At 44.3% G+C, this 27,736-nt stretch overlaps 1 protein-coding gene across 1 annotated transcript; it reads right to left on the bottom strand.

Annotated features, from left to right (window-relative positions):
• Positions 1-34: 34 nt before the first annotated feature.
• On the bottom strand, positions 35-27,736 carry LOC144490022 (cytoplasmic dynein 1 light intermediate chain 2-like; the record flags this gene model as incomplete). Its single annotated transcript, XM_078207850.1, has 5 exons — positions 35-265; positions 22,457-22,573; positions 22,940-23,013; positions 23,705-23,998; positions 27,570-27,736. Coding segments are annotated over 5 exons (883 nt in total), but the record flags the coding sequence as incomplete, so codon positions are not given.

The following is a 27,736-nucleotide window of genomic DNA, read 5'->3' as shown; positions in this document are numbered from 1 at the left end:
CATTCCACATTATAAAATTCGATACTATACTCACATTCCTGCTCCATCTCCCTCATTTCCTCAGGTGGGATCTTCAGTTTGTCAACGTGCTCCCGCAAAACACTAGCCCATTTCTGCAAAGAATCCATGATAGTCCAAGGCCTGGCCATGTCCGCCACAAAGACTGCCAGTGTGTTCTTCAAGTTGTCCCCAGAAACCGCAAACTTAAGAAGGCCTTTGTGGTACAGCTCACCGTCTAGAATCCATACATTACATCGTGTGTGATCTGTGGAGAAACATGGGATTAATCACTCACTCGGATTAAACACAGTCACTAGTCAGCCTAGAAAGCCCAGCCTTTAGACCACACTGGCAAATAAAAGCGGACTGCTAGTGCAGAAATGATGGTGCACCAGCACAGAAATATTTCACCACACATTAAAGACATTAGAGAATCAGTTGGGTTTTTACAACAATTCAATAGTTACATAGTCATTAACGCTGGGTTTTTATTCCAGCTTTATTTCCTCAGTCGTCATGGTGCAATTTGAGCTTGAGCCTCCAGATCATCATGCCTCTGAATTACTTCTCCAGTAACATAACCACCATCTTACTGTTCCCAGCAAATAATGAGTGGTGCAACAGGCTTGAAGGGCTCAATGGCAAACTGTCCCATTCCTATGAATCAACCATAATTTCTACACAAACATTGTACAGATTTTTAAGAAGGAAGAAAGGACGGGGGAGGATCTTTATTCCTCTTTTGGGAAAGTCCAGAAGGGGTCATAACCATAACCAGCTCTTTTTTTAACCCATCCCTAATTGCTCTTGAACGGAGTGGCTTGCGAGGCAGTTATGGATCAACCACATTGCTGTGAATCTGGAGTCACATGGAGACCAGAGGTAAGATTTCCTTCCCTAAAAGACAATAACAAATCAGATGGGTTTTTATGGCAAATCTATAATAATTTCATGGCCACCGTTACTGAGAGTAGCTTTATAGTCCAGATGTTATTAAACAAATTTATTTTCCACTGGCTGACATGGTGGGATTTGAACCTGGGTCCCCACAGTATTAGCTAGGGCCTTTGCATTGTTCGTTCAATGACATTGTCACTGTGCCACCATGTCCCCACTAATAATCTTAAAATCAAAACCAAGCAATTTAGGGATAATAGCAGGAAGTACTCCTTCAGTGTTGTAAATCTGGACACTTTCCCACAAAGCTGCTGAGGCTGGGGGCTTTTGGGGGGTACAGTTAGGAGAGCTCAAATAAAAAATTCTAAACTGAGATTGATAGATACTTGTTAAGCAAGGACATTAGGGTAATCAAAATATGAGGCTAAATGAAGTTAAGACACCGATCGGATATGAACAAAGAACAATACAGCACAGGAACAGGCCCTTCGGCCCTCCAAGCCCGTGCCGCTCCCTGGTCCAAACTAGACCATTCTTTTGTATCCCTCCATTCCCACTCCGTTCATATGGCTATCTAGGTAAGTCTTAAACGTTCCCAGTGTGTCCGCCTCCACCACCTTGCCTGGCAGCGCATTCCAGGCCCCCACCACCCTCTGTGTAAAATACGTCCTTCTGATATCTGTGTTAAACCTCCCCCCTTCACCTTGAACCTATGACCCCTCGTGAATGTCACCACCGACCTGGGGAAAAGCTTCCCACTGTTCACCCTATCCATGCCTTTCATAATTTTATACACCTCTATTAAGTCTCCCCTCATCCTCCGTCTTTCCAGGGAGAACAACCCCAGTTTACCCAATCTCTCCTCATAACTAAGCCCCTCCATACCAGGCAACATCCTGGTAAACCTCCTCTGTACTCTCTCCAAAGCCTCCACGTCCTTCTGGTAGTGTGGTGACCAGAACTGGACGCAGCATTCCAAATGCGGCTGAACCAACGTTCTATACACCTCCAACATCAGACCCCAACTTTTATACTCTATGCCCCGTCCTCTAAAGGCAAACATGCCATATGCCTTCTTCACCACCTTCTCCACCTGTGACGTCACCTTCAAGGATCTGTGGGCTTGCACACCCAGGTCCCTCTGTGTATCTACACCCTTTATCGTATTCTACCATTTATCGTATAGCTCCTCCCTACATTATTTCTACCATGATCTATGATCTAACTGAATGCTGGAAGAGGCTCAAGGGGAATGAAAACCTCCTTTAGTTCCTGTGTATCAACCAAAATTTCCACATTAGATAGCAATGGTGAATAAACAATAATCAGGGATGTCCATACACACATAGCATTGGGGGCAATTCATCCATATTCAAAACTCCTTACTCCAAGCTAAGAGAATTAAGTGAAATGGGGATGGAAGAGCAAAGTGGAGTTTAACGTTAAATATAAGCCACCATCTTGAGCAGACTCCAGGGACAATGCAATCTATTCCTGCCAAACCTTAATCTTCTTGAGCTAGCTCCCTACCTTGCCATGCAGTCACTGGTTTGCTCACAGGATGGTCGGGCGATTAATTCCCAGAGACACTGGGGAAAATTGGCACTCTAGATGGAAAACACCGGGTGACAGAATATGTGCCTTAGAAAAGGCTTTGCTATGGAGGATACTCTTATGGACTCTCAGGGTACAGCCAACAGCTATGCAAATTATATTCTCAGGTGGAGTGCATCCCAGCCTTGAAGGGAAAGTATATACACAGGAAATCAATTATTCAAATTTCATCACAAACAGCAACTACCAACTGATATAGTAGCTTAAGGATAAGGAGGGAGGCACCGTAACGAGGGAGGCAAAACAGGTTGGATATGGGAGTTGCTAAAGTCTTCATGCTTGAATTTGTGTTGTTAATGTTCAGAGTTGCTGAGTGCAGCAAATCTAAGATTAACACAATGAAGCAGAGGTTCAAACTGCTGAATTCTCACCTTTACAAGCAGAACTCAGCAGGTTTCAATACATCAGTCGGCAATAATATGAAAACAAGGTCTGCACTGGACAAATATTGAAAAATCACATCTAATGGTGTAACTACATTCGATCCAATTCTGAGGCATTTTGAATTTGACAAAAATAACAATGCCATAGGCACCCAAGTGTCAACTCATCACTCGAGCTTGGGCGGAGAGCATCAGTTCCATTGTGGAAGCTATCACAATTGTGCCAGGTAATCATTTTACAGTGATGGGAATCACTCAACAGTGGGAACTTTGAATAAGCACTGAACTGAATTTAATTTCAATGAATTGCCTTATTACTAGCCAGGAGGTCGCGAGTCCCTGATTTTCAATGCTCCACCATTAGCAATCATGTCTTCAGCTGTCAAAGCCTAACCTCCAGAATGCCCTCCCTAAACCCCACCATCTATCTTCCTTTGACTCTCCTTAAAACTTTAGTTCTTCGAATAAACTGTTGCTCACCTATCCTGGAACCTCATCTAGCCCAGTGTCAAATTTAATATGATTATGCTCCTATTGTACATTAAGCTGAAACAGAACAGAATCAGGTGATGTGACTATAGTGGACTATTACTCTGGGAAGTCTTGATGACACCACCACTAGGCAGCACCAACAATGAGTACAAAACAAGCTCAAGTCAAGTCAATCCTATTAAAATAACATTTTACACAATTGGATGGGTGGGAGGTGTTTGGCGGAAAGAATTTTATTATTTGTAAAATCTTGTTTCAATGCATTTGTCCACCTGCCTCACCAAACAAAGACAGACAGAAGCCTACCATCCAGCATTCCAAAGCCCACCAATATTTAAATGTCTTGCAGAGTCGGTACAGCACAGAAACCAGCATTTAGCCTGACAAGTCAATGAAGAATCAAAATATAAAAATCTACCAGCTACTTCTGGGAGATAAATCTGCAAACATACTGGCTACCTTGCGCTCTTCAAAAATACCAACCTTGCTACACAATAAGCTTCATGCGATAAAGCTCTTGCATCGCTCGAATATGCAGTCAAAAGTACAAAAGTGGGAAAATACATTTTTTCTTCTACCAATAATTCTGGAAATAAACACAAACACTCGAGGAGGCTTATGCATTACATTAATGCGTTTCCCCGTTGCCACATCTGCAGTCTGAGGGTTACTAAGCAGTCAGACATGAAGGAATGTTTCAGCTTCCTATCATTCACCAGCTTGGTGACAAGATTTCTATCCTGCTGCATACCATAACACAAGTGTGGGAAGAGTAATTTGATAGATTGCAGTGGCAGTTTTGGAATACAGACAGACTACATGCTGGAGAGATGAAATTCATCTCAGATAAACACAGACTGAAATAGAATCAGTGTACACCAACAAACACAAACTCACAAAGTAATGAAATCTAAAGTTTTCTCCCCTCTCTCCCACCCCCACTCAAATCAAAGCATCTGTCAGCTACCACCAAGGTTTGTGCCTTCATTATCCTTCCACAAGACCATTTCAATAAGAGTTGAGAAACTGGCCATTGCATGTGTCAATTAAACTGTTGCTCAATATTATTCCTCAATTTGGCTTTTACCAATCTACACCCACATTCTCTCATCCTGAAATCATAGTTTAATGTGAAATTGTTCTCACTTTATACTTCATTCACTCTGGGATTTCTCACTAAGAATCTGTCTCATCTTTCTCTATAGATGCATCCCACATGCCTCTGGCCAGGGTTGGACTCTAGTTAAGCATCTAGAGACGAGATTTAAAAAAAAATAAAATTGTTAGCATCAAATGGCTGAATTAGGTAGATCATTATCATTGAAGGCAGAGTACATTGGGTGGCACAGTGGTTAGCACTGTTGCCTCACAGCGCCAGGGACCTGGGTTCAATTCTAGGCATGGGTCACTATCTGTGCAGAGTTTGCATGTTCTCCCCGTGTATGTGTGGGTTTCCTCCGGGTGCTCCGGTTTCCTCCCACAGTCCGAAAGACGTGCTGGTTAGGTGGATTGGGTCATGCTAAATTCTCCCTCAGTGTACCCGAACAGGCGCCAGAGTGTGGCGACCAGGGGATTTTCACAGTAACTTCATTGCAGTGTTAATGTAAGCCTACTGTGACACTAATAAATAAACTTTTTTAAAAAAGCACTGCATACTGTAGCATTGAATAGATACCAGCTCCTGTCTGAAGTGAACTAGCTGATGACTGGAAACGGCAGCCCAGCTTCCCACGCCGTAATGCAAATCTGATAACTTCCCCCGGATACGTACATGCATAGAGACATCTGGCTGAACCATAATGGTCCCAATCAAAAAGCATTCAAAACACACACTGTAACCTCCTCCAGCTCTCTAAAATTCTCAATTCTGGCCTCGTGTGTGTTCCCAATTTCCTTTGCCCATGACAAGTAGCTGTAGCTTCAGCTGTCCATGTTCCAAGCTCCGAATTCCTAAACCTTAAAACCTACCTTTTTGATCGAACTTTTGTCACCTGTTTCAGTATCTTGATGTGGCTCCATGTCAGATTTTGTGCCACATGAAGTGCCATGAGTTGCCTGACTGTCTCAAAAATGCCACATAAATGCTAGTTGTTGTATAGGTTTACACATTTCACTGTATATCAATACGTGACAATAATAAATCAAATCAATTTAGCATTTATATAGCACCTTTGAAACAGTCAGACTGTGTGGCCAAATTCCCCTCCAGCTCAATTTTCAAATTTGCTGATGACACCACTGTAGTAGGTCGGATCTCAAACAATGATGAGACAGAGTACAGGAAAGATGTAGAGAATCTGGTGAACTGATGCGACGACAATAATCTCTCCCTCAATGTCAACAGAACGAAGGAGACTGTCATCGACTTCAGGAAGAGTAGTGGAGGACATGCCCTAGTCTCCATCAATGGGGACAAAGTAGAAATTGTCGAGAGCTTCAAGGTTTCTAGGTGTCCAGGTCACCATCAACCTGTCCCGGTCCCTCCATGCTGATGCTATAGTTAAGACCATCGACGCCTCTACTTTCTCAGGAGACTAAGAAAATTTGGCATGTCTGTTACGACCCTCATCAACTTTTACAGATGCACCATAGAAAGCATTCTTTCTGGTTGTATCACAGCTTGGTATGGCTCCTGTTCTGTCCGAGACCACAATAAACTTCAAGGGCTGTGAACAAAGCCCAGACCATCACTCAAACCAGCAACCCATCCATTGACTCTATCTACACTTCCCGCTGCCTCAGAAAAGCAGCCAGCATAATCAAGGACCCCACGCATCCTGGACATACTCTCTTCTGCCTTCCTCCGTCGGGAAAAAAATACAAAAGTCTGAGGACACGTACCAACCAACTCAAGGACAGCTCCTTCCCTGCTGTCATCAGACTTTTGTATGGACCTACCTCATATTTAGTTCATCTTTCTCTGTACCCTAGCAATGACTGTAACACTACATTTTGCACCCTCTCCTTTCCTTCTCTATGAATGGTATGCTTTGTCTGTATGGCGCGCAAGAAACAATACTTTTCACTGTATACTAATACATGTGACAATAATAAATCAAATCAAAAAACATTAGCAGTCACCTGAATAAAACAGGCCTACCACCACAAAAATGCCTGGGCAAGAAGTTATGGTTTCAGAAAATAACAAGGGCACCACAATGTTAAAAGCAGATTAAGATGCAGGAATTGACTGGAGCTGGCATCATGCATTGATAGCTACTGGCATTCAAATACTTGACGTGATTTGAGTTTACAAGCTGGATGACACCACAGCATCTGAAGTTTGCCTTAGACCCAATAAAATTAGGTCGACATGGATGTTGCAATGCAGTTTTCATGGACAAATGGAAGAATGCAATTCCCAAAGCACCAGTAAAAATTCTGGAATCGCATATAACCTGCAAAGAGCAACAAGATAATCTCTAGCAATAGAGATGAGGTAGAAGAAAATAAACCGGAGAAATTTAGACATTTTAGCCTACATTCAAGGTATCAAGATATAGAAGATCGAAAAACTTATCCCCGAATATTAATTTAATACTTGTTCTCCAATTTTGGTTTCTCTAGACTGACGCTCCTGCAAACAAGTTGGGGCCAGTTAGGTGCCATCTGTATAAGAGTGAGTCAGTCAGCAAGAAATCTGCAACAACCTGCTGGTTACAGCTAACTTCTCCAACCTCTCCATTGCAAACAACGTCAAACCATCACTCGGCACTCACCCAGCACCATGCAACCCACACCGAAGACCATGCAGGGTGGGTGGACCAAATCATCCCAGCATCACTACAAGCCATTCATAAACACGCAACTGCCATGTGGGACCAAATATTTGACCAGAGGAGGCAGCAGGTGAATATTTAGTTAGAACACTCTTCATGACTAAATGCCAGAGAATTAAAATATTCTACCCTCATCTATTTCAAGCTATAAGCAGCAACAGGTTGATAGTGGCAGATGGCAGGAATTCTACTGCTTAATTAACAAACTACTGTTTCCCCGATGCAAGTACAGCAGGACGAAACTTCAAAAATATAAACAACAAATAAAATGGTTCAAGGTATTACTACACTGAGAACTATTTCCAGCATTTGCTGTTTGGATCTAGAGAGCATTTAGGCAATGCCATTCAGCATGTAGGCAATGCCATTAGTCTTTCATTTTTAAGTCTATGTGCTACCAGATGCACATCATTCATTACTAAAGTGGAATATTGTTTGTAATTTGACAAACTTCAATAGCAACATCTGTTAATACAGTCGTTCTGGGGAGTGATGCATAGGTTAGAGGGATTAGTGGGTAAATATGTAGGGATGTGGGGGTAGGGCCTGGGTGGGATTGTGGTCGGTGCAGACTCGATGGGCCGAATAGCCTCTTTCTGTACTGTAGGGTTTCTTTCTTTCTTTCTTTCTTTGATCATAAGAAAGAATCCGATCCACACAGGTTCAACAATCTACACCAGGAAGCAGGCGCCTTACAAAAAAATGGACTATTTTTGGTGCAGTTCTCCCATGTTGTGAAGTCTAGAAACCAGACCCGGCTGTTGATATGTCAGCAACTGATATCACAGCATTGAGCCCATTATGAGACAGTGAAACTCTTGAACAGTCCAAAAGATAAAAAAATGAGTGTGTGATTTATAGATATTTACTTCAGCCAAAGCACCGTTTGTGAACAAAGTCTCAAGAGTCTAGAGAGCAGCTATCCCAGAGTATGACCAACCATTGTATGATCTGCACCGGGACATCGCCACAACATCAATCTGGCAAAGTGCCTTCAAAAGCCATTGCTTATTTCCAAATTCTTGCTTCCTCCAGGTTAACACAGCACGGTGGCACAGCGGCTCGGTGACACAATGGTCAGCACTGCTGCATCAGCACCAGGGACCCGGTTCAATTTTGGCCTTGGGTCACTGTCTGTGTGGAGTCTGCACATTTTCCTTGTGTCTGCGTGGGTTTCCTCCGGGTGCTCCAGTTTCCTCCCACAGTCCGAAAAACGTGCTGGTTAGGTGCATTGGCCATGCTAAATTGCCTCTTTAGTGTCCCAAGATGTGTAGGTTAGGTGGATTGGCCATGCTAAATGTGTGGGGTTACAGGAATAGGGCGGGGGAGAGGGCCTGGGTAAGATGCTCCGTCAGAGTCGGTGCAGACTCGATGGGCCAAATGGCCTCTTTCTGCACCATACGGATTTCTATTCTATAACATTCCGGTCTGCTGGTTTGAAAAGAGCTGCCTTCATCACCACTGCCTCAGTACTAGATAAATCCTCAATCAAAAGGCCAAACTTGTACCCATAGCTTTAGATACAAGTACAATTATTGAGAGCTTGATTTAAATTGTGACCACAGAAGGCATGGTACAATCTGTATAATCAAGATCTCGAGACAGTAGCGAGGGAGTGTTGATCCTGATGGAGATGCTGCCCTTCAGGCAAGAAAGCTCCTACCTGCCTGACCGAGTGAATGTCACTATTAAGGTAAACGCAGCAAGTTCTCCTGCTATCTTGGCAACACTTGCCTCAAACTAAGATACTAAAATAAATTCTGATATTCAACTTACTATTGGATATTAATACAACAGTCAACAGATACTGTATTTCATAGTGTATTGGTGTCAAAACACAAAAGTAATAGGGAGTTCACATAAAAAAAAAGGAGAAAGTCTTGTTTGCATATGGACATGGTAACATGATGTCATAGTCACTCTGTACGCATGGAGGTTATAGTCAAAAACTGGGAGAAGTTACAAATTACCTAGAAACCAATTTAAACAAGGGCTGAATAGCGATACAGTTTGACTCCTGGTTATTATTGCACACCCCCTCCCTACTACTCATAATCCTAAAATGCTTTACTTTCCTGCATAAGGGGAAAACCAACCACATTACTGGAACACTGCACCTAAATACTCAATTCACTTCAGACAGAAAATATTTAAAATACAAAATGTCAAGGCGGCAGAGGTGCAAGGTGTGAAGGGGAAAGTGCCCTGGGAGTTATTGAAGATGTGGAGATGCCGGCGTTGGACTGGGGTAAACACAGTAAGAAGTTTAACAACACCAGGTTAAAGTCCAACAGGTTTATTTGGTAGCAAAAGCCACACAAGCTTTTGGAGCTCCAAGCCCCTTCTTCATGTGAGTGGGAATTCTGTTCACAAACAGGGCATATAAGGACACAAACTCAATTTACATGAATAATGGTTGGAATGCGAATACTTACAACTAATCAAGTCTTTAAGAAACAAAACAACGTGAGTGGAGAGAGCATCAAGACAGGCTAAAAAGATGTGTATTGTCATTGAAGAAAGTTATTGAAGAAACAGCTATACACATTAATAGAAAGATGAAAGGAAGAGTATCCAGTTTGGAGATTCAAATTTATTAGAACCCATCTTATCAATATTCATTTCTCTCCTGAAGGGCATGTGAAAGTCACTCAACATTTCAACAATCACATTTATATAGTGCCTTACGTGTCGTGTCAGGTCCCAAAGCACTTTAGCTTTAGTCAGAGGACAGAGAACATATCCACCACAAAGCACGTTATTGATGTTTTCCATCCCTGTGGACCCCAAAGTTGGATACCACTTTCAAAAAGCTAGCACAGACACAATGGGCTAAATGGCCTCCTTCTGTGCTGTATGATTCCACATACAGGGATGGAGATTTGTTTGGGTAGGTTCTAGGCATTTTCTTTGAAAGACTATTGGAGAATTTTAGCTCTGAGAAAGATTTGATGGGTGGGGTTTTTGCAGGGATGAAACATAAAAGACTGAGGAGATTTAACAGTGGCTCATAAAATTATGAGGGGCCCAAATAGAAGTGAATACTTCCCTTAGCAGAGAGGTCCTTAAACAACGGACATAGATTGAAAGACCATAAGATATAGGTGCAGAATTAAGCCACTCAGTCCATCAAGTTTGCTCTGCCATTTAATCATGGCTGATATTTTTCTCATCCCCATTCTTCTGCCTTTTCCCCATAAGCCCTGATCCCCTTATTAATCAAGAACCGACCTATCTCTGTCTTAAAGACACTCAATCGCCTGGCCACCACAGCCTTGTGCAGCAGAGTTCCACAGATTCACCACTCTCTGGCTGAAGAAATTCCTCAAAAGTCTCAGAAGGAATAGAGGAGTTCTAGGGTCCGGAACTGTACTCAAGAAATAGCTGGTTCATACTTGAAGCACTGGAGCCTATAGCACCACAGACCAAGAACTGGAATTTGGCTGGATGGGCCAAATGGCCTCCATCCAACACCTTAAATTTTCTACATTTCTATGAACTGGACCAAGTTAGGACATGGGCAAAGTTTTGGATTACCTCAAATTTGCAGAGGACAGAACATGGGAAGCTGGTGGGAAGAGTGACGTCTTGAGGTAACAAAGCATGGCTGAGGATTTGAGGCAAATAACACGAGGCAGGGGCAAAGTCAGGCGAAATAGAAATAAGCAGCCTTAATGAAAGCAGAAAATAAGTGGTCAGAAGGTCATCGCAAATATGACATCAAGGTTGTGAGCAGGCTGGTTCACTGGAGACAGGAGGGTAGAGAGACAAAGGGTTGGAATCATGGGCCAAGAGAACAGAATTTATGCCAGGAATCAAAGACAATGGCTTTGATCTTCCCAACATTTCGCTGGAGAAATGCTCTGTTCATTCAGTAACGGTCCAGATCAGACTCTCTCACTTTAAACCCTTAGTTAATTCTAACAAATACCACACCAAACTTCCATTTATCTAACATCCCATGAGTGAAACTTCCCAAAATGCTTCACAGGAACAATTATCAAACCAAATCTGACAATGATCCTCATCAGCAGATATTGGAACAGGAGACCGAAAGCTTGGTCAAAGGGCAAGGTTTTGAGGAGCATCTTTCTGGATAAGGGTAGAGAGGCAGAAAGATCGATATCGGGGCAGGAAAGGTAACAATTCCACAGCATCTGGCATCTCAGCATCTGGTCGCCAATGGTGGAGCAACGAAAATCAGAAATGGAGAAGCATGGGGTCTGGGAAAGTTGATGGGCTGGGGGAGATTACAGAGACAGGGAGGGGCAGAGGGCAGGCAAGGCCGTGGAGCGTTTTAAAAACAATGCACATTTTAAAATCCAAGAGTTGTCAGACTGGAAACCAATATCGGATAGTGACAGGCAGGGGTGGTGGGCAAGTACGACTTGGTGGGAGTTAGGGCGGGGCACCATTAATTATAAATAATCAATGACAATTATCCACATTAAGATGCTGAAACTATGCACAGGAGCTGACAACTTGGACAATAATCATATTCCGGTTAAGAAACATGAAAAGCAGGGCCTTTCCTCTTTCAGTTCAAAAGTCCAAGTCCAGGTGTCCACTATTGTACACGTAAATCAGCCTCTAACATTCTCCATAAGAACATCGAAGAGTACAGTACAGAAGGCCATTTGGTTCATCTGCTCTAAATGGGGATCCTTAAGGGGGAGGGGGACCAGCCCCAAGTCGTGGTTCACATAGGCACCCAAGACATAGGTAGGAAAAGGGATGAGGATGTAAGGCAGAAATTCAGGGAGTTAGGGTGGAAGCTTAGGGCTAGAACAAACAGAGTTGTTATCTCTGGTTTGTTACCCGTGCCACGTGATAGTGAGGAGAGGAATAGGGAGAGAGCTACTGGGATGGTGCAGGAGGGAGGGATTCAGATACCTGGACAAGTGGGGCTCATTCTGGGGTAGGTTGGACCTCTACAAACGGGATGGTCTACACCTGAACCAGAGGGGTACCAATATCCCGGGGGGGAAATTTGCTAATGCTCTTTGGGAGGGTTTAAACTAATTCAGCAGGGGGATGGGAACTTGAAATGTAGATCCAGCGTACTGGAGGTTGACAGTAGCGAGGTCATGGATAAGGTTTCAGTGTCGCAGGAGTGTACTGGCAGGCAGGAAGGTGGTTTGAAGTGTGTATACTTCAATCTCAGGAGCATCCGGAATAAGGTGGGTGAACTTGCAGCATGGGTTGGTACCTGGGACTTCGATGTTGTGGCCATCTCGGAGACATGGATAGAGCAGGGACAGGAATGGTTGTTGCAGGTTCCAGGGTTTAGATGTTTCAGTAAGTGCAGGGAAGGTGGTAAAAGAGGTGGAGGTGTGGCATTGTTAGTCAAGGACAGTATTACGGTGGCAGAAAGGACGATTGATGAGGACTCATCTACTGAGGTAGTATGGGCTGAGGTTAGAAACAGGAAAGGAGAGGTCACCCTGTTGGGAGTTTTCTATAGGCCTCCGAAAAGTTCCAGAGATGTAGAGGAAAGGATTGCAAAGATGATTCTGGATAGGAGCGAAAGTAACAGGGTAGTTGTTATGGGGGACTTCAACTTTCCAAATATTGACTGGAAAAGCTATAGTTCGAGTACTTTAGATGGGTCAGTTTTTGTCCAATGTGTGCAGGAGGGTTTCCTGACACAGTATGTAGATAGGCCAACATGAGGCGAGGCCACATTGGATTTGGTACTGGGTAATGATCCAGACCAGGTGTTAGATTTGGAGATAGGGGAGCACTTTGGTGATAGTGACCACAATTCGGTTACGTTTACTTTAGCGATGGAAAGGAATAGGTATATACCGAAGGGCAAGAGTTATAGCTGGGGGAAAGGAAATTATGATGCGATTAGGCGAGATTTAGGATGCATAGGTTGGGGAAAGAAACTGCAGGGGATGGGCACAATTGAAATGTGGAGCTTGTTCAAGGAACAGCTACTGGGTGTCCTTGATAACTATGTACCTGTCAGGCAGGGAGGAAGTGGTCGAGTGAGGGAACTGTGGTTTACTAAAGAAGCTGAATCTCTTGTGAAGAGGAAGGAGGAGACTTATGTAAAGATGAGACGTGAAGGCTCAGTTAGGGCGCTTGAGAGTTACAAGTTAGCCAGGGAGGACCTAAAGAGAGAGTTAAGAAGAGCCAGGAGGGGACATGAGAAGTCTTTGGCAGGTAGGATCAAGCAAAACCCTAAAAGCCTTCTATTGGTATGTCAGGAATAAAAGAATGACTAGGGTAAGGTTAGGGCCAGTCAAGGACAGTAGTGGGAAGTTGTGCGTGGAGCCTGAAGAGATAGGAGAGGCGCTAAATGAATATTTTTCGTCAGTATTCACGCAGGAAAAATACAATGTTGTCGAGGAAAATACTGAGATACAGGCTATTGGACTAGACGGGATTGAGGTCAATAAGGAGGAGGTGTTAGCAATTCTGGAATGTGAAAATAGATAAGTCCCCTGGGCCGGATGGGATTTATCCTAGGATTCTCTGGGAGGCTAGGGAGGAGATTGCAGAGCCTTTGGCTTTGATCTTTATTTCGTCATTGTCTACAGGAATAGTGCCAGAAGACTGGAGGATAGCAAATGGTTGTCCCTTTGTTCAAGAAGGGGAGTAGAGACAACCCTGGTAATTATAGACCGGTGAGCCTTACTTCTGTTGTGGGCAATGTTTTGGAAAGGATTATAAGAGATAGGATTTATAATAATCTAGAAAGGAATAATTTGATTAGGGATAGTCAACACGGTTTTGTGAAGGGTAGGTCGTGCCTCACAAACCTTATTGAATTCTTTGAGAAGGTGACCAAAGAGGTGGATGAGGGTAAAGCAGTTGATGTGGTGTATATGGATTTCAGTAAAGCGTTTGATAAGGTTCCCCACGGTAAGCTATTGCAGAAGATACGGAGACATGGGATTGAGGGTGATTTAGCGGTTTGGATCAGGAATTGGTTAGCTGCAAGAAGACAGAGGGTGGTGGTTGATGGGAAATGCTCATCCTGGAGTCCAGTTACTCGTGGTGTACCGCAAGGATCTGTTTTGGGGCCACTGCTGATTGTCATTTTTATAAATGACCTGGATGAGGGCGTAGAAGGATGGGTTAGTAAATTTGCGGATGACACTAAAGTCGGTGGAGTTGTGGACAGTGCGGAAGGTTGTTGCAGGTTACAGAAGGACATAGATAAGCTGCAGTGCTGGGCTGAGAGGTGGCAAATGGAGTTCAATGCGGAAAAGTGTGAGGTGATTCACTTTGGAAGGAGTAACAGGATTACAGAGTACTGGGCTAATGGTACGATACTTGGTAGTGTGGATGAACAGAGGGATCTGGGTGTCCATGTGCATAGATCCCTGAAAGTTGGCACCCAGGTTGATAGGGTTGTTAAGAAGGCGTACGGTGTGTTAGCTTTTATTGGTAGAGGGATTGAGTTTCGGAGCCAGGAGGTCATGTTGCAGCTGTACAAAACTCTGGTGCGACCGCACTTGGAGTATTGCGTACAGTTCTGGTCACTGCATTATAGGAAGGATGTGGAAGCTTTGGAACAGGTGCAGAGGAGATTTACTGGGATGTTGCCTGGTATGGTGGGAAGGTCTTACGAGGAAAGGCTGAGAGACTTGAGGTTGTTTTCGTTAGAGAGAAGAAGGTTAAGAGCTGACTTAATAGAGGCATACAAGATGATCAGAGGATTAGATAGGGTGGATAGTGAGAGCCTTTTTCCTCGGATGGTGATAGCTAGCATGAGGGGACATAGCTTTAAATTGAGGGGTGATAGATATAGGACAGATGTCAGAGGTAGGTTCTTCACTCAGAGAGTAGTAAGGGCGTGGAATGCCCTGCCTGCAGCAGTAGTGGACTCGCCAACATTAAGGGCATTTAAATGGTCGTTGGATAAACATATGGATGATATTGGAATAGTGTAGGTTCGATGGGTTTTAGATTGGTTTCACAGGTCGGCGCAACATCGAGGGCCGAAGGGCCTGTACTGCGCTGTAATGTTCTAGGTCCTCAAAACTATTTTTCCTTATTTACTCCATTCAAACTCTTCCAGATTTTTAACACCTCTATCAATCTCTCCTCAACTTTCTCTGCTCTCAGGGGAAGAACACTACTAGAGTTTCTTCAAATAACCTGGTACCATTCAAGTAAATCTCTTTTCCAACCTCCTTACAGCTCTCCGCCGAACAGTTCACAATATTCAAGCTGAGGTACATGAAGGGTATTATAACCTTCTTACTTTTGTAATCCATTCCTCATGTCAATATTTTCTTTTGAACAGGTTTGAAAGAACTTTAGGGATGAGGAACTGGTATGACACTGGATAAATACAAGTTCCAGATCAAGTAAGAGTACAATTTTAAAGGGGGTGCAGGAACAGACACAGTTGGGGGTGGATGTATACAAAGCTTTGAAGGTAGCAATTAGCCTGCCAAAAAGTGAATTAAAATAACTAGGAACTGCAACTTTAACACTGAAAAAGATGCAAAGGTGCTTCAGAGGCACAATCAGAAATGCAACAAGACCAAACCAAAGGAAGAGGTACCAGGAGGAGTGACTGTAGGCTAAGGAAGGTGCTGGAGGATGAGAGAGAAGAGATGGATGGGTTCAGATAGGAAATGTGCGAGTGTGACAGCAGGCAGCTGGAGGCACAAACCAGAGTGGGAAGATCGCTATGGTGGGTTTAGATGGTGGCATCATGGGAATATCACTGGAACAGTAACCCAAGCAGCTGCTGGAATTTAAGTCCAACTAATATATCTGGAATTAACAGCTAGTCTTGGTAATAGCGACCGTGAAACTATAAATTGTTGTAAAAACCCTTCTGCTTCACTAATGTCCTTTAGGGAAGGAAATCTGCCGTCCTTACCCGGTCTGGCCTTCATGTGACTCCAGAGCCACAGCAATGTGGTTGACCCTTAACTGCCCTCTGAAATGGCCTAGCAAACCATTCAGTTCAAAGGCAATTAGGGATGGACAAAATGCTGCCTTCCCAGTGATGTCCTCATCCCATGAAAGAAGAAAAAGAAAGATGGGGTGGATTGGAATTTATTCGGGTGCAGGACGTTACAGATTCAAACAGCTGAAGGGATCTAAGCGCAAGAGAATCTTAAATTGGAGATACAGAGAGATCAGGAACCAATCTGGATTGGTGAGGACTCATGCAGCAGATAATCAGGACTTAGGAGGGAGCAGAGTGTCAGAGGAGCTGATGGTTACAGTGTGTAAATGGTCATCTGGTCGTACAGAACATGACCATTGCTGAAAAAAGAAACATCTTTTGTTTAAGGTTTTTCACCTTACACTCATCAGGATACTTACAAGAAAACAATGCAAAGTAAATCAACAATTTTATATTGTGGAAGAAGAGTGCTGATTGATTGACAAAGTGGAATCTGGTAGAGGCATTGCCATGGAGAATGCATCGGTTGGTGGTGACTGACAGTTAACTGCCAAGCATTGTTTGAAATTTAAACCAGACAGCTTGACTCATATTGGTCAAGGCAGTGCCCCGAGGAATGAATCAGCGAGTGGCTGTCACATTTTGTTTAACAGAAACGGGTGCAATGTGTGCACATGTTCTGTCTGCAAAGAACAGAGATCTGTGTATTAATATATGAAGCTTCCAGCGCACATGCATGCGTCACACTACGAGGCTGACTGACAAGCTTAAATCGGCTGTCAGCATAGTTTTTAGCACACTGAGTATTATTTAGAAATGTTGTCCAATTGCAGAATCACATCTAATGTTGGACAGTTTTTAGTTTTGCAAGCATGGGTTGGTTGGATATGGTGTGTACCTTGCCTGCTGTGAACAGCGGAAGGGAAAAGCTGTTTGAAGCGATCCACTCGTCGGTGAGATGTCCATATCCAGCATCACATTGGCAGTGAAACTCATACACCACATTATTCATTTGTGTGATTGCCAGAACATATTTTGGCTTGATGGTAGTGTCCTGTTAATGGCGAATGCTACAACACAGTAACAGGGTGAAACGGAGAGCTTCATCTGTCATTCATATTTTTGAGATATCTTGCCCTTCCAAGGTAATTAGGGCACTTCTCAATATTGAAAGTGACTTTCATGAGCTTGCAGCATACAGCATGAAATGATCTGATCACTGTAGCATTTGCCTGCAGGATGTCTTTGATGTGCCCTATTTCAGCATCAAGCTTGCATGGTGAGCAAATGGCGCAGGCCCTATTTACGAGGTGTCAGTCACCATCAACGGATGCATTCCCAATGGCAACGCTTCTACCATTCAGCACTCTCTTCTCAGACAGTATAAAGTTGTTGATTTCCTTCACACTCTAATCTTGCAAATGTCCCGATGAGCACAAGACTTTGACAAAAAGTAGCTCTTTTTTACAGCAATACTCCAGTTACAGAGTGTGCTGGATGAGGGACAACACTGAAATAGCTCAAAGTGCAGCTGACTAAGGAATGGTTGAAAGTTTCAGCTGCAAAAGCCTCGAGGTAGGAGCATAGACATGTACAACATTTAGGAAAATAGCACAGTAAGAAGTCTCACAACACCAGGTTAAAGTCCAATAGGTTTATTTGGTAGCACAAGCTTTCGGAGTGTCACGCCTTCTTCAGGTGATGGACTGGGTGATGTAGCCCAGTCCATCACCTGAAGGAGTGACACTCCGAAAGTTTGTGCTACCAAATAAACCTATTGGACTTTAACCTGGTGTTGAGAGACTTCTTACTATGCTTACCCCAGTCCAACACCGGCATCTCCACATCATAGGAAAATAGCCACAGGCTGTCTTTCTGATGGAGGGTACAGGGTTCAAAATTCAGTTTTATGGGGAGGTGTGTGGCAGAGCATTGCCCAGGACACCAGGAGGAAAACTATCCACTCTCAGAATCCTACGATAAAAGTAAAATACTGCAGATGCTGGAAAATCTCAGCAGGTCTGATAGCTTCTGTGGGGAGAGAATAGAGCCAATGTTTTGAGACAGGATGATGCTTCATCAGAGCTCTGATGAAACTCTGACTCGAAACATTGGCCCTACTCTCTAACTTGGAATCTTTCTTGTCCACCTGAACCACAAACGGACAATTCCTCAATCTCACCCAGAAGGCAGAATCTTGCAAAGCAGCACTCCGTCAGTACTACACAATCAACTAAATCATTGACTGAACTCCCGGAGTGGGACTTGGATACACAAATCTGATCCATTCCATATATTAACCACTCAAACTTTTGATTATCTAAGCTTGTTACTCACCAGCGTCCTGTTCCACAATCAGCAATAGTTTCCAGACTCTTAAATCAACTGTCAGGATACAACTGATTTGGGAATAAATAAAGCCAAGCTTGACCTCACCAGATTTTATACAAGAATGTATAATTTTTTGTATGAATCCAAACTCAAATCTGTTCCAGTTTCCCTCTAGCTCCTTGATATCAAAGTCATTTTGGAATCAAGGCTGAACTGAAATGTAACTGTACGGAAATAAAATTCTGCAAATAACTTGGTATGGCTCCTGCTCTGCCAAAGACCGCAAGAAACTACAAAAGGTCGTGAATGTAGCCCAAGCCATCATGCATAGGACATAGAACATAGAAAGCCACAGCACAAACAGGCCCTTCGGCCCACAAGTTGCGCCGATCACATCCCCACCTCTAGGCCTATCTATAGCCCTCAATCCCATTAAATCCCATGTACTCATCCAGAAGTCTCTTAAAAGACCCCAACAAGTTTGCCTCCACCACCACCGACGTCAGCCGATTCCACTCACCCACCACCCTCTGAGTGAAAAACTTACCCCTGACATCTCCTCTGTACCTACCCCCCAGCACCTTAAACCTGTGTCCTCTCATAGCAACCATTTCAGCCCTTGGAAATAGCCTCTGAGAGTCTACCCTATCCAGACCTCTCAACATCTTGTAAACCTCTATCAGGTCACCTCTCATCCTTCGTCTCTCCAGGGAGAAGAGACCAAGCTCCCTCAACCTATCCTCATAAGGCATGCCCCCCAATCCAGGCAACATCCTTGTAAATCTCCTCTGCACCCTTTCAATGGCTTCAACATCTTTCCTGTAATGAGGTGACCAGAACTGCGCGCAGTACTCCAAGTGGGGTCTAACCAGGGTCCTATAAAGCTGCAGCATTATCTCCCGACTCCTAAACTCAATCCCTCGATTAATGAAGGCCAGTACGCCGTACGCCTTCTTGACCGCATCCTCCACCTGCGAGGCCGATTTAAGAGTCCTATGGACCCGGACCCCAAGGTCCTTCTGATCCTCTACACTGCTAAGAATGGTACCCTTCATATTATACTGCTGCTTCATCCCATTGGATCTGCCAAAATGGATCACCACACACTTATCCGGGTTGAAGTCCATCTGCCACTTCTCCGCCCAGTCTTGCATTCTATCTATGTCTCGCTGCAACTTCTGACATCCCTCCAAACTATCCACAACACCACCTACCTTGGTGTCGTCAGCAAACTTACCAACCCATCCCTCCACTTCCTCATCCAGGTCATTTATGAAAATGACAAACAGCAAGGGTCCCAGAACAGATCCCTGGGGCACTCCACTGGTCACTGACCTCCATGCAGAGAAAGACCCCTCCACAGCCACTCTCTGCCTTCTGCAGGCAAGCCAGTTCTGGATCCACAAGGCAACAGCCCCTTGGATCCCATGCCCTCTCACTTTCTCAAGAAGTCTTGCATGGGGGACCTTATCGAACGCCTTGCTGAAGTCCATATAGACCACATCCACCGCTCTTCCTTCGTCAATGTGTTTGGTCACATTTTCAAAGAACTCAACCAGGCTCGTAAGGCACGACCTGCCCTTGACAAAGCCGTGCTGACTACTTTTGATCATACTAAACTTCTCTAGATGATCATAAATCCTGTCTCTCAGGATCCTCTCCATCAACTTACCAACCACTGAGGTTAGACTCACCGGTCGGTAATTTCCCGGGCTGTCCCTGTTCCCTTTCTTGAATATAGGGACCACATCTGCAATCCTCCAATCCTCCGGAACTTCTCCCGTCTCCATCGACGATGCAAAGATCATCGCCAAAGGCTCCGCAATCTCCTCCCTCGCCTCCCACAGTAACCTGGGGTACATCCCATCCGGTCCCGGCGACTTACCAACTTTGATGCCATTCAATAGTTCCAACACATCCTCTTTCTTTATGTCCACATGCTCGATCCTTTCTGTCCACCGCAAACCAGCAGTACAACCACCCAGATCCCTTTCCACCGTGAATACCGAGGTAAAGTATTCATTAAGCAGCTCCGCCATTTCTAACGGTTCCGCACAAACTTTTCCCCCTTCACCTTTTAAGGGTCCTATGCCTTCACATCTCATCCTTTTACTCTTGACATATTTGTAGAAAGCCTTGGGATTCTCCTTAATCTTACCCGCCAAGGCCTTCTCATGACCCCTTCTCGCTCTCCTAATTTCCTTCTTAAGCTCCTTCCTACATCCCGTATACTCCTCTAAATCCTTAACACCTCCTAGCTCTCTGAACCTTCTGTACGCCTCTCTTTTCTTATTCACCAGGTTCATCACAACCTTCGTGCACCACGGTTCCCGTACCCTACCAACACCCCCCTGTCTCATCGGAACGTTGTCATGCAGAGCTCCAGACAAACATTCCTTGAAAATCCTCCACTTTCCTTCGGTACTTTTCCCCAAGAATGCCTCCTTCCAATTTACCTGTCTAATTTCCTCCCTGATGACACTGTATTTCCCTTTACTCCAGAGAAACACTTTCCTAGCCTGCCTGATCCTATCTCTTTCCAATGCTATCGTGAAGGAGATAGAATTATGATGCAAACCAGCCTCCCATCCATTGACGCTGTCTACACTTCCCGCTGCCTCGGCAAAGCAGCCAGCATAATTAAGGACCCCACGCACCCCGTACATTCTCTTTCCCACCTTCTTCCGTCGGGAAAAAGATACAAAAGTCTGAGGTCACCTACCAACTGACTCAAGAACAGCTTCTTCCCTGCTGTCATCAGACTTTTGAATGGACCTACCTCGCATTAAGCTGCTCTTTCTCTACACCCTAGCCATGACTGTAACACTACATTCTGCACTCTCTCGTTTCCTTCTCTATGAACTGTACGCTTTGTCTGTATAGCGCGCAAGAAACAATACTTTTCACTGTATGCTAATACATGTGACAATAATAAATCAAATCAAAACTTTAAATGGCACAGGAAAAAGACAATAAACAAATCCACAACGAGTGTATCATCTCCCACAGCAAGTTAACATGAATTATTAGTGACGCTAACTCCATTATCTGAACAAATGTGAATATATTGAGGGACATGGCATTACTTTACGAACATTTCTTTAAACATTTAAAACACACCACTGAACCATATATATTATATTCTGAATGTTTTCTTGCCCACTCTAAGAAGCAGATTCTTACCAGCATCCTGTTCCACAATCAGCAATAGTTTCCAGACTCTTAAATCAACTGTCAGGATACAACTGATTTGGGAATAAATAAAGCCAAGCTTGACCTCACCAGATTTTATACAAGAATAGAAAATCAACAGTAGGAACATTCTCCAACCTAGACACACTGAGGCTACTCAAATTAACCCAAGCAGGAATTAAACCTTGGACCTTTTCAGCCGTATGGCTTTGTGCAGTGGACAGTGAGAGATTCATCATTCTGTTGGGAGATTTAGTGAGAACAATTCACCTTCCACAGCTCTGACAAAACTGAAATTGTCCAACTCAACAATGGCAAATAATCCCATCCTTCAGAATAAGTGGCAACACAAACAAAACACTTGCCTTTGGTATAGGAGCAGAGTCAAAACCAAATTGCCTCAAAAAGTAGTAAGTAAAAGCTCTCAGAAAACAAACAGCAGACATCAAAGTGAGCCTTACATTGGTTATCCATGTTTAGTGCACACCCCAAACCTAACCACCTGCCAAAAACATTAACCTGCACACACCCTGCTTAATTTGGAGAAAGCACATTTTATAACACACACAAAAACCATTTTAATTGCAGTTTGTCAACGGAACAACTTGCAACTACAGAAAACAAAACACAATCCCTTGTAACCATCAGATCATCCCAACACCTCCCAGCACAGAAGACTCACTGCACTGAACTAGAATTAAAAAACCCACAGGGAAACAAATGAAGACATGGTAGAGAAGACACGACATACCAGAACAAATTCTGCTGCACTGTATTTCTAACCAATACCCCTCACATATTGCAGTAAGCATTTGATACACACACACACACACACACACACACACACACAGTCACCATGCTGTTTTCACAGATGACTCACTAACCGTCTCTGTCTTCATCATGTATATTTAGGTACAAATATTCCAGTCCCCTCCCTTTCTTGTTGTGTTCTGCACCTTGGAGCTTGGCCATGAGTGTGGTCTTGCCCGAGCCATCCTCACCTACGAAGAGAAGTCAGTATTGATCAGTGGTTACCAACAATGAAGCAAATAACTGGATGAGAGAAGTAATAAACAAAATTGGAGAAAGAGCAAAAGTAAATATATTTGACCAATACAAAAAACACTCGATTTATATTTCAAAAATTATTAAAAGACATGCTTACATGACATAAAATCTATAATTTTCTGAAACATTCACCCATCATTTCATATTTTTCCTTGCTAACTGCAAACATTCATTTCTATCAAATACAGGAATAGGTAAGACAACTGATTTGCATTATCTGCACAAAGTATTGTCAGACTTTAAGACAAAAAGCTTTGGTGTTTATTAATTTTACATTAATCCATCAATCTCATGCTTACCTAACACAAGGATATTTTTCCCGGTGGGTAGTTTGGATCGAGAGCGGGTGGAGACTTCACTCAGGATGGAGGTCCTGCAGAGACAGTGGAGAAGGGAGAGGAGGGAAACAAATAATTGAATTCTGGTTACCAGCATTCCCAATTACAACCACTGCCCACTTTGGGCCTGACTCTGTAACCCCCTCCTTAAATGCCTTCATGGCCAAACTTCTCTTTCTCTCCCCTTTAAGACACTCCTTAAAATATAACGTTGTGAGCAAGCTTTTGGGACATCCTAACATCATACCAACCAACTCAACAACAGCTTCTTCCCTGTTGCCATCAGATTTTTGAATGGACCTACCTTATATGAAGTTGATCTTTCTCTACACCCTAGCTATGACTGTAACACTACATTCTGCACCCTCTCATTTCCTTCTCTATGAACGGTATGAAGCGATACCTTTCACTGCATCCCGATACATGTGACAATAATAAATCACTACCTCCCTATGTGGCTCAGCGTTTTATTCAGTTTGGCAAACGCTCTGAGGGGGAAGTGTGAGGGGATGTTTAATTAGATTAAAGGCACTTCTATCACACCAATGGATATAACTGTAACTTACATAAGTTGCTGTTTGTGCAAACATGATAAAAACAAACCGGCCCGCCCGCGCACCCACACAGCCGGGAGAGAGGGCCCGCCCGCACCGCCACAGCCCCCGGCAGCAGCTCCATGTGCAGGAGAAGGGGGTGGAGGTCCCGCTGCCGGCCCGGCTAACCTACCACAGATTGTGTCCCTCATCCTCCTCCACCGCCTCCTGCCCGTCCGCCGCTCCGCCCTGAACCTTCCTCTCCCCCACGGGCGCCATCTTCCTCACCGCGCCCGGCGCAGGACCCGGATCAATGACGTCACCGCGCACCGACGCGGCACCCGGACCAATGACGTCACCGCGCACCAACGCGGCACCCGGATCAATGACGTCACCGCGCACTGACGCAGGAGCCGGATCAATGACGTCACCGCGCCCCTGCAGCCGCAGGACCCCGGGGAGGGGGAACGGTGACCGCGGCTCCTGTCTGCAAAACCCGATCTGAAATCAGCGCTTCCGAAACCACCATAGTTATAATAGCCCAAACCCACCAAGTTGCCGCTTCCCGATTCAGAATTATTTTTTAAAAGACCACGTTATTCAGGCAACTTTGGGGACAGCCCTATGGAGGTGGTGGTCACGTGATGCTCCAATGATGTCATTGACATGACGGCAGCGTTGCCAGTTTGCAGTTGCTGCCATTATAATATTGTTGTTGTTATTTAATGAGTTACTCTGTTTGATTTCTAGGTGGGATGTTTGTTTCCATTTCCAAATGTTGTTTTATTTGTCAGGCAGCTGTGTGGGCAGGAGTGGATTGGTCAGGACGCCATGATGGATGTCAATGACGTCATTGGGATAGAGAGTTGGCTGTGGGGGATGGGGCTGAGGCTGGGCTATTGACCAACTGGACTCTGTACCAATGGAGACTTGACAATCTGGACTAGTAATCCGGAGACCCAGGGTAATGTTCTGGGGACCCGGGTTCAAATCCCACCACAGCTGACGGTGAAATTTGAATTCAATAAAAATCTGGAATTAAATGTCTACTGATGACTGAAACTATTGTCAATTGTTGTAAAAACTCATCTGGTTCACTAATGTCCTTTATGGAAGGAAATCTGCTATCCTTACTTGGTCTGGCCTACATGTGACTCCAGACCGACAGCAATGATGCTTAACCTTTAAATGCCCTCAGCTGAAGAGCAATTAGGGATGGGCAATAAATGCTTACCAGGCCAGCAACACCCACATCCCATGAACGAATATAAAAAACAAAGAAAATTTAGATAAAAATCTGGAAACTCCCTCCCTAACAGCACCGTTGGTGTACCTACACCTCATGGACTGAAGTGGCACCAGGGGCGACAGCTCAGCATTATCTTCTCAAGGGAAATTAGGGATGGGCAACAAATACTGGCCTGGCCAACGATGCCCAGATTACATTAAATAATTTTTTAGAAGTGTTCTTCACAGGGGCAATTCTCAAAATCTGATGCTGAGCCAATGGGAGCTTGCCGTATGCAAGCCCTGATGAAGGGTCATCCAGACTCGAAACGTTGGCTCTATTCTCTCTCTCCACAGATGCTGTCAGACCTGCTGAGACTTTCCAGCATTTTCTGTTTTTGTTTCAGATTCCAGCATCTGCAGTATTTTGCTTTTATGTCCTGGGATGCGTAGGTTAGAGGGATTAGCAGGTAAATATGTGGGGGTAGGGCCTGGGTGGGATTGTGGTCGGTGCAGACTCAATGGGCCGAATGGCCTCCTTCTGCACTGTAGGGTTTCTATGATATTATGCTGCGTGTAAATTGGCTGCTGCATTTCCTGCATTAAAATGGTGAATGCATTTCAAAAGTACTTCATTGGTTGTAAAGTGCTTTGAGATGTCTATGAAAGGCACTATATCAATGCAGATCTCTTTCAATGTTTGGTGTGCTTTTCATCTGGGCCATTCAGTGGCTCTACAGTGACACCATTGGTTCTTTAGTGAATTGCAGCAATAACCTGTGGCAATTCCACAACCGACCAGCAGTGTCACTATGGAACAACACTAGACCAATTCATCACATAAAACAACAACTTTGAACAACATAGAACCAAATGTGGGCTCTCTGGAAGAGCAATTTCGCTGGTCCCACTCCCCATATTTCCCTGCAGCCCTGCAATCTTCCATCAATGCTTAACCAGTTCCTTTTTGGAAGCCATGATTGGCTCAGTAGCACAGTGGTTAGCATTGCTGCTTCACAGCTCCAGGGACCTGGGTTCGATTCCCGGCTTGGGTCTCTGTGCAGAGTTTGCACTTTCTCCTCGTGTCTGCGTGGGTTTCCTCCAGGTGCTCCAGTTTCCTCCCACAGTCCAAAGATGTGCGGGTTAGGTTGATTGGCCATGCTAAAATTGCCCCTTAGTGTCCTGAAATGTGTAGGTTAGAGGGATTAGTGGATAAATATGTTGCGATATGGGGATAGGGCCTGGGTGGGATTGTGGTCGGTGCAGACTAGATGGGCCAAATGGCCTCTTTCTGCACTGTAGGGTATCTATGATGATCTATGAGCCACTCTGATTAGAAATCATAGAAACCCTACAGTGCAGAAGGAGGCCATTCGGCCCATCGAGTCTGCACCGACCACAATCCCACCCAGTCCCTACCCCCACATATTTACCCGCTAATCCCTCTAACCTACGCATCTTAGGACTCTAAGGGGCAATTTTTTTTTTAACCTGGCCAATCAACCTAACCTGCACATCTTTGGACTGTGGGAGGAAACCGGAGCACCCGGAGGAAACCCACGCAGACACGAGGAGAATGTGCAAACTCCACACAGACAGTGACCCGAGCCGGAAATCGAACCCGGGACCCTGGAGCTGTGAAGCAGCAGTGCTAACCACTGTGCTACCGTGCCGCCCGGATTGAGGCCCTCGCGATCTGTATCAAATCTCCTCAACCTTCTCAGAGGAGAACTATCCCAGTTTCTCCAATAGATCCGTTCATCGGTGTTGTAAAACATTCCAGGATGCTTCATAGGAGCAACTGTCAACTAAAATCTACACAGTATAAGAAATAGCAGCAGGAGTAACATTCAGCACCTCAAACCTATTCTGCCATTCAGTGAAATCATGATCAATGGCATCAAATCCAGTTTCCTGATCACTCCTCATATCCCTTGACTCTTCAGGTTTATCTCAGCATTGAATATGTTCGGTGATGGAGCACCCATATCTCTCTGGGGTAGAAAATTCCAAAGATTCACAATCCTCTGAGTGAAGAAATTCTCCTCATCCCAGTTCAAAATGATCAGCTCCGTATATTGAATGTGCCTGTGGAGATCTAAACTGCAGGCAGTCAGGTGTGGTTACACCATAGCTCTGTACAATTATAGAAAGATAGTCATTTGGTAGGACAGAACTTCTTGACACGTTGTCAAACCAGTTTGTCTTACATTCATCAGGAAGACCAAATGTAAAGGGAACAACAATACTTCATGAGCAGAGAGTGCTAATTAATTGGCAAGTGGACTCTGATTGGTGGAAGCGTTGCCATGAAGAATGCACCAGTTAACTGATGATTGACAGTTAACTGCCAAGCATTGATTAAATTCAAACCAGGCAGTTTGGCTCTGATTGGTCAAGGCATTGGCCTGAGGCATGAACCAGAGAATGGCTGTTGCCCATTTTGTTTAGTTGCAAAAGGTGCATTGCGCGCACATCTTCTGTCTGTCTGTAAAAACAGGGGTCTGTGTATGAATATATATAGCTTCAAGCACACATAAGGGAGCCAAACTGTGAGCCAGACTGATAATCTTAAATTGGTGGTCAGTGTAATTCTTAGCACAATCAGGATTGCTTAATAAGTGTTGCCCAATCAAGGAATCAAGTCATAAACAACACTTGTCTGAAATATGCCTGTGCTGTAACCTCACTGAAGCAGGAACAGTTTGGCAGTGCAATTAACAATGTCAACAAACACATAGTAAATCTCTCTAACCTTGAACTCACTGAAAGTCAGGAGTTAGTTCTTGCGCATGGTTTAAATTTCATTCTGCCTTCATCCCATGTCAGACAGGAGGAGGTATTTGCTGAGTTTGAACTCCTCTACTCCAAGATCTCCAGCCACAAAGCGGCCTCCACTGAAGATGTTGAGTTCTGGAAAGTTCACCAGGTTGATCGAGTGCCCACATATTGTGGGATTCTGAAAGACTTGGCTGATTTTCACATGCAACACAAATAT

Source organism: Mustelus asterias, unplaced genomic scaffold (assembly GCF_964213995.1).
Source record: "Mustelus asterias unplaced genomic scaffold, sMusAst1.hap1.1 HAP1_SCAFFOLD_2788, whole genome shotgun sequence".
In the NCBI taxonomy this organism is placed as follows: Eukaryota; Metazoa; Chordata; class Chondrichthyes; order Carcharhiniformes; family Triakidae; genus Mustelus; species Mustelus asterias.
This window is presented reverse-complemented; position numbering and strand designations above follow the sequence as displayed.